This window comes from Chelonoidis abingdonii, chromosome 1 (assembly GCF_003597395.2).
Source record: "Chelonoidis abingdonii isolate Lonesome George chromosome 1, CheloAbing_2.0, whole genome shotgun sequence".
NCBI lineage: Eukaryota > Metazoa > Chordata > Testudines > Testudinidae > Chelonoidis > Chelonoidis abingdonii.
This window is the reverse complement of record NC_133769.1, coordinates 324,079,002-324,086,948: the sequence shown is the minus strand read 5'-3', so window position 1 is coordinate 324,086,948 and position 7,947 is coordinate 324,079,002. Positions and strand designations below refer to the sequence as shown.

The following is a 7,947-nucleotide window of genomic DNA, read 5'->3' as shown; positions in this document are numbered from 1 at the left end:
TAGGATTTCTAAGGGGAGCCATGCAGCTGGAAGGGAGGCAAGCCATCTGCCATTGGCACATCAGGTAGGGTTGCCAACTTTCTAATCACCCAAAACCTGACCACCCTAGCCCCACCCCCTTCCCCAAGACCCAGTCCCCTTCCTTGCCCCCACTCAGTACATTGCCTCCCCCCCACCCTCATTCACTTTCACTGGGCTGGGGCAGAGGATTGGGATGTGGGAGGGGGTGAGCGCTGTAACTGTGTGTACAGGCTCTGGGGGTGGGGCCAGAAATGAGGGCTTCAGGGTGCAGGAGCAGTACTCCAGGCTGAGGAAGGGAGGTGAGGTTCATGAGGGGGCTACAATCTCTGGGGGGTGGGAGTGGGGCTGAGGCGTTTGGGGTGCAGGAGGGGGCTCCAGGCTGGCAGGGTGGAGCCGAGGGATTCGGAGTGTGGGAGGGGGCTGCATGTTGAGGATTGGGAAGCGGGGGACAGGCTCTGAGGTGAGGCCAGGGATGAGAGGTTGGGGGGTGGGGTGCCCCAGGTCAGGCTTGTCTTTGGGGGCATGGCGTTACCTCAGGCGGCTCCCAGTTAGTGGCACAGTGGGTCTAAGGCAGGTTTCCTGCCTGTCCTGGCTCCGCGCTGTGCCCTGGAAGTCCTAGGTTGGGGATGGGGGGACAGGAGGGGAGAACTAGGAGGCTTTGCACTGTGCTCTTCCCCACAGGCATCCCCCGGTTCCCATGGTTTCTGCCCAATAGGAGTGCAGCACTGGCGCTAGGGGAAGGGGGGGCAGCACATGGAGCCCCGTGGCCCCCCAGCCTAGGAGCCAGACCTGCTGGTTGCGTCTGGGTGCAGCGCGGTGTCAGGACAGGCAGGGAGTAGCCTGCCTTAGCCCCGCAGAACCACCGACTGGGCTTTTAACGGCCCCAGTAGGCGGGGCTCACTGGAGCCACCAGGGTCTCTTTTCAACTGGGGGTTCCGGTTGAAACCCGAATGCCTGGCAACCGTAACGTCAGGCAGGGTTGGGGCAGTGGGTTGAGAGGGACCACATGGAGACCCATGTCATGGTGGGTCTGTGGCCCTGTTTTGCCTTACTCTGGCACTGAATGAGAAGCATTACCATATGTCCGGGCTTGCCCAGACATAGCCTCTTTTTCTGAGCTGCCTGTCTCCATCCAGGTGGATTTTTCAAACAGGCAATATCCAGGGTTTTTGTAGACCAGGCAAGCTGCAGCTCAGAAAGATCCCTGATTGGTCTGCTTTCTGATTGGTCACAATCCTGCATCCACAACTGATTGATCCATTCCCCTGCAAGCCAGGACTGTGGGATCCTGCCCACTCAGGCCCAGGCTCTCAGCCCTGTGGTGAGGGGTTCCATAGGAAAGCACTGAACAGCAGCTAGTGCCATGTCCTGAGCTTGTGCCACCTGCCCTGCCACTGTTACAGGGAATGACAATGCCCCCGCCTCTCGAGTGAGTACCCCGACCACAGGTACCCACTCCAGCACCCCCAACTTTACCTCCCCCTCCTCTTCCCAGCTCTTCTCCTCTCCCGCTCCCCTCCTTCCCCCAACAGTTCAGATCAGTCCAAGAAGCAGTGCAAATGTGTTTAAAAAACACTCTTGACTGTCTGGTGTCACTTTATTTGCCAAGTCAGAGGTTGTGGTGGGGTTTTCAAAAGTGCTCAGCTGTGGCCTAATTCTAACCCCACTGCAGTAACTGGTCAAACTCCCATCAGCTCACTGGGAACTTTCTTTCGGAATGGCAAAGTGGGTATAACATTAGGTTCATTGCCTGCGACAGTCCAATCCACATACTTCACCTAAACTACACAAGCAATATAGGGAAAAGGCCCAATTTTGCGTCAGTATGATTGTTTAGGTTTGTTCAGTGTAAAGCTGTAAGCAAGCACCTAGCAAGCACTTGTTCTGCACGCCCCCGTGGGATGGGCAGATGCTGCCGATAGGATGACTGGTCTATGGTTCTCCCCTTTAAAATTGATAACACTAATTTGGCATGCAGCCGCTCAAGGAAAGGGAGTCATTCTTACCATGCTCAAGGAAAGAGTAGGAATTGCTTGAGGAGGGCTAGATGACCATTCAGTCACTTTACTCCCATAACTTGCAAACAGTTAGGCAAGTGATAGCAAATCATCACGTGTGACTATTGTGTGAGCTGTATTTCAGCGTTTGTCTTTGAGAGGCTGTGAACAGGTGCAAAAGGCACCGCAGTGTCTGCAATTGCAGCGTTTTCTGATTGATTGTCTTTCTTGTGCTTCTGCAGAACCTCATGTTTTGTTTAAACACTGGCTGGTGTCTGCTGCTGTGAAGATGAGGCTTTCCCTATTGTGGCGCCAAGGAAGGAGATTTTTCAGGGCTTGTTAGATTGGTTCCCTGCTTGGAGCAGAAATTGGTAATGCAGAATCAGGTATTTTCTTAATAACACTTGTTATTTACAAATTGTACACAAGGCCTGTTTTCTTAAATAGAGGTGGCAACAAACCACACAGGCAATTTCCGTTAGCAAAGACCTCAGGTATGTCACTGCTCCTGTGTTCGAAGCTGCAGCTGTCTCTGACCCTGCCAGGACTCACCCAAAACTCAGGAAGCTCAAAGACCAGCTCCACAAATTTAAGTGGCTAAGTAACTTTGAGAAGCTGGGGCAAAGTGCTTAAGCACATCCTAAGCCTCTTTTCCTCTCAGCCCCGACCTTTATACCTGCGAAACCTCTAGACTACATCGTCTGGGAATGTGTTCTAGCTATCAACCTGCCTTGTGTGGAGCGGCTCTAAAATAAAAAGGAGGCTGAGGGCAGGTTTACACTAGAAATGCTACATTGGTGCTGCTGCCTGCACCAGTGCAGCTGCACTGCTGTAGCAGCTCTGGTGAAGACGCTCTAGGCCGATGGGAGAGCGCTCTCCCATCAGCATAATTATTCCACCTCTGTGAAAGGTGGAAGCTATGTTGGTGGGAGAGTGTTTCTTGCTGACGTAGCATTGGTGTGGACAGTGCTTAGGTCGCGTCGCTCGGGGGGGGGGTGCGCGGCCTTTTCATATCCCTGAGCAATGTAAGTTAGATCAACTTCAGCGGTAGTGTAGCCTTGCCATGAGAAATGTCTAAAGGCTCATACAGGACAGTTTTAATTCCCACAAATCCTTAATGACTCCCTGCATGGCATTTTAAACTGTTCCCATGGAGTGTTTAATCCTGGATGTTTCTATATCAGTCACCTCATTAGCACCTTTGCTATATCAGTATCTTGTGAAAACAAGGGCATTTATGAGGGAACCAGTGAGAGAGGTGCAGGTGTGAGCACAACAATTAGTAGCAACATTAGCTAATCCCACATGTTTCTTGGTGAAGTCAGAGTGCAGTCAACAACCTGCAGCCCAGGCAAGCAGGGGCTGTGCTGCCCTCATACATGGGGTGGTGAAAAAAAGGGAAGCCAGAGTGGGGCCCTAATCCAGCATCTTAAGCAAGAAAGGTGAGATGTCTGTGTCAGACCAATCTTTGTGGGGCTTGGAACTTTGTTTCTATGAAGCCCTGTCTTTCCAGTGCTCTCTCTGGCTCCACTCCTGCCTGCCCTAGGTCTTTGACAGCCCTGCTGGGTGGAGGGAACACATCTTAACAAGAGGAGCTCTTTGGTTACTTGCAAGGTTGGTGTATTGTATTTTAAAGAACAGACGCACCCTAAGGTTCCTAGGACTGGATCCATAAGGGGGATTTAGCCTCATTGTTGCAACACTTAACATGTAGGTGCCCTGCCACATAGTGGAATATGAAGCCCCAAGTGTAAGCACCCAGGCTGCTGCTACATTGCAGGGGACAGTTACATGCCTAAGAATGGGATCCAAAAAAGCCAGTATGCTGCGCAGAAAGCTGCCTAAACTGGCCAATAGGAAATGTGGAGGTGAGGGGATGAGGCAAGGGATTTATGCTCCACCAGCGCTGTGTACCTTGCCACTTAGTATTGAAATCTAGAGCCCTGCGGTAGGCAGGAGGGAAGCGCTTCTCTCTGGTTGGGATTCATACCTGTCAGCCTTCTGCTGGAATCACAGGCCTGTGTGCTTTCTCACAATAAGAAGGAGGTGGTGGTGGTTGCGTTCCCCCTTATAACTGTTAGCCCAGCAGTTAGCGCTTTGACAGCCAGGGCTCCCACATCCTGGGCGAATCTCACTTGTTGAAGCTGTGCAACTTTGTACAAGTAATTACATATTCATGGTCCCACAGTGAGAGTAAGAATGACACTGTAGCCCAGTGGCTTGAGGCACTCATCTGAGAGGAGGGAGACCCATGTCCCTGCTCCACATCAGGGAGGGTTGGGACTTCAACACTGTGCTCTAACCACTGGGTTAATAGTTATGGAGAGGAGAGGAGGGGGTGGGACAACCACTATAATTTTGTGTAAGAGCTGAGAAACCTGGAAACCTAGGAAGTTAGACTCACTGGTACTGACATCCTCTGGGCATTCCACTAGCAAAACGCACATCACTGTAGCCCTCATGGTGTGGGAGCACTGATGGGGAGGGAGCCTCTCCACACTCCAGGTTTGTTTCCAGTTCCAGCATAGAAGAAATGAACACACAGAGGTAAAGGAACTCCAAAGCTTTAATGTATGCACATTTATTCACCTCTGCAATTACTTATCTACAATTGATGACTGATACTAAAAAATGAGGTAAAAATATGAGGTATTAATATGAGTATAACATTTCAAAACGTGGTTGTATTCCAAATGGCAGCATAACACTTAATACAAAATACTGTAGTGTCTGGCTGGTAGGTATGTGCCTTAATACACATCTTAAAAGAAAACGTATTTAATCGATACATGGCTTAGAGATGCTGCAAGTACAGCGACAAAGCTTCTGCTCCCCTCCTAACCAGGAGGGGCCCTCTGCCGTTTCTGTAATTATAATAGGGGGTTTTTGGCAACTCCTCCAACTGATTATCTTAGGATAAGACAACCCATCTTGGTTTGCTACATTTTTTTTCCAGAAATTATTTGTTTGCAGTGCCTGGATAATTCTGTGTTGATTAATCCACAGGCAGTGTTGTATTCACTTATGTAAGCTCATGTACGATAAGGGCATTGAACTCTCATGAACAGGCTGTGCCAGGGGTTGGGGGGCAGCAAAAATGTCCTTTTCCCTGTAAAATACTGCTCAGGTGGCTATGTGCCATATGAGAGGGCATGCCTTCTTGAATCTTACAGTAGTGATAACTGCTGACAGTAGGAAACTGATCTTCATTCACCAGTGATCTACTCCAGGATGGAAAATTATATGTTCTTGAACCACCATCACTGGAAAATGATATGCCAGAACAGCAGGATTGGTTACTGTGGCATATAGCTGTCTTATGATATTTAGAGGCATATGATGGTATCTCAGTATTCATATCTCTCTAATATTTCTTAATAATATAACTGCACATTGCTGACAAACACAACACAACAGATGTAATCTAAGTACATTCAAAGTACAGAGGCAGAGTCACTCTGTGAAGCCATTACTCCAGCACCACTGAATCATGATATAAATCTCAGTAGCTACTAGTGGGATGATAAATCTCAGATTAAAACTCACAATAAATGTAGGTATAATTCATGTAAAGACGTGAACTAAAACACTGGTTATGAATGACCAAACTGGCTAATGCAGCAATAAATAAAGTCAAGGTGAACAAATATCCGAGTAATGAAGGAGTGTTGTATTAATATACCTGTGTTTTTTTAAACTGATTCATGTATATAATTACATTTTTGATCTTATGTTGGTTTAAAAAAACAACAGCAAACAAACCCCCTGTCCCATAGCTAACAAACATTTCTAAAGCATTCTTCCACTTAGCAAAATGTTAAGTCCCTGAAAATGAAATGGTCCAGTAGATTTGATCCTACTCCCATTGTTGTTAACAGAAGCAGAATAGGTGCCAGAGCTAAGATCAGTGCAGTGCATAAAATGAAAATGTTCACTCTTACCAAAAAAGCTATTTTCCCAAGAATTAGCTACTTTTTATAGTGAAAATATATAAAAAGGTATATTTAAGCTGCACATCTGGGTCCATCTAGGGTGGAAACACTGCTCTGGACTTTGGTTAACCATTAAATATCTTGACAGAAGGAGGAAAGAACAGCTCCCTAAGTACATACTTAGCTAGAAATCTAAAAGAAAGGCTTCAGAGTGGTGGCCCTTAATAACTTGCCAATTTGACTCCAGATAAACAGTTAAGGTTACCTCAGTATCTGCTACATTCCTTTGGACTGCTCTAGATTGAGGCCTGGTCTACACTGGAGGGGGAGGATCGATCTAAGATACGCAACTTCAGCTACAAGAATAGCGTAGCTGAAGTCAATGTATCTTAGATCGACTTAGATTGACTTACTTTGCGTCCTCACGATGCGGGATCGACGGCCACCGCTCCCCCGTCATCTCCGCTTCCACCTCTCGCCCTGGTGGAGTTCCAGAGTCAATGGGAAGCATGTTCGGGGATCGATGTATCGAGTCTAGATGAGATGCAATACATTGATCCCTGATAGATCGATCACTACCTGCTGATCCGGCGGGTAGTGTAGACATACCCTTAATATAGGAAGTAGCTTTACTACTGCAAATGGTGAGGTCCTCTAACTGCAACTACTTACTTAGTTGTTTAAGGCAACAGGTAAGTTTTCAAGAGCTATCATGGAATAGTCATAAACTTCCTACAGCTTATTGTAAATGGTCTTCAAAATGTGCATACCAGTTACAATGTCCATGTTAGCGTTTTTTGGTGATAGCGAATTGCTGTTCATTATTTTTAAACATACCATTATCCCCTCTAAACTCCCTACATCTATTTCTATGTACCTTCCTGTAGTTTACACGCCCCCCCACATAACAATAATGAAAACAGCCAGTCATCCATTTTTCTGTTAGATATCACACAGATTATGTCACGTAGCCTTGCGATAATAACAAACACAGCTTATGTAGCTGTGAAACACTGAGAAACAAGCAACAAGAATAGATCCTTACAAGGTCAAAATTGATGCAGATGATTTCTCCTAGAAAGCACTAAATTATATACAAAATAATTACTTTACATATACATATAGATATTTATATATAATATACATAGATAAGTATATACATATTGTACATGGTTTATTTACAATTAAAATATGCTTCTTAGAAGCTTTTAAATATCAGAATTATGCAACACACAAATAATGGTAATAGTCTCATTTTAAAGTAACAATGAGAAAAGCTTTTAAAAAAAGGTTTACTTCAGTAATTGAAAGTAACATACATGGGATGGGGCAAGTAAGTAAGTGAAGTCTCTGGAATGAGCAGGCCTTCCTGTGAAATCCCTGTTTCGCCACTGTACAAACATCAGGTTATACTTCTGTTGCAGCTAATGCTAAAACCTTACTCAAACCTTTGCTCTGGGTCTTTCTGCTGTCTACCATACTCTGCTTTAGGCTCACACGTTCCTGGACTATTTCCTCAGATTTTGGTTTCTGGTCCCTCAGCGATGAGAGGTTGAAATGAGTTTCTGATCCTGGCAACTTCTGCTGCACACAGATGTCCAAAGACTTTGTTGTACCACTCTGGGGAATGGCCTCTGAGGAAATGAAAGAGAATAAAATTACTGAAAAACTGCTTCACAGGAGTGGGATTGCCATGCAATACCCCAGCCATAATGAAATCCCACAGTGCTGCTGAAGAACCTGATATGCTTTATCATCATCACCACCATCACCTCCACCACCACCAGTGTACTTTGAACACTCTCCTGTGCTATATTCAAATTTACATTTCACTCTTACAGTAATGTCAGTTGTACAGTGGTGTCTGTAGGGTGGAGAGATGAGCTTGACAGGTACCATTTCTCCCCCTCAGCAGTGCTGGCTGCTGTGAACACATCAAACCTGTCCTCTGCTCTTTACACTGGCTTCCCATGGACTATCGAATCAAGGTCTCAGGC

General features: G+C 46.5%; 1 protein-coding gene across 7 annotated transcripts in view; it reads right to left on the bottom strand.

Annotated features, from left to right (window-relative positions):
* Positions 1 to 4,585: 4,585 nt before the first annotated feature.
* Positions 4,586 to 7,947, bottom strand: part of STARD13 (StAR related lipid transfer domain containing 13) — a 551,580-nt gene continuing 548,218 nt past the window's right edge. For all 7 annotated transcript variants that reach the window (XM_032791937.2, XM_032791938.2, XM_032791941.2 and 4 more), the window contains one exon: positions 4,586 to 7,584. In XM_032791937.2, the coding sequence (XP_032647828.1) occupies positions 7,467 to 7,584 (118 nt within the window). In that variant the 3' untranslated portion in view covers positions 4,586 to 7,466. The remainder of the gene's footprint in view (positions 7,585 to 7,947) is intronic.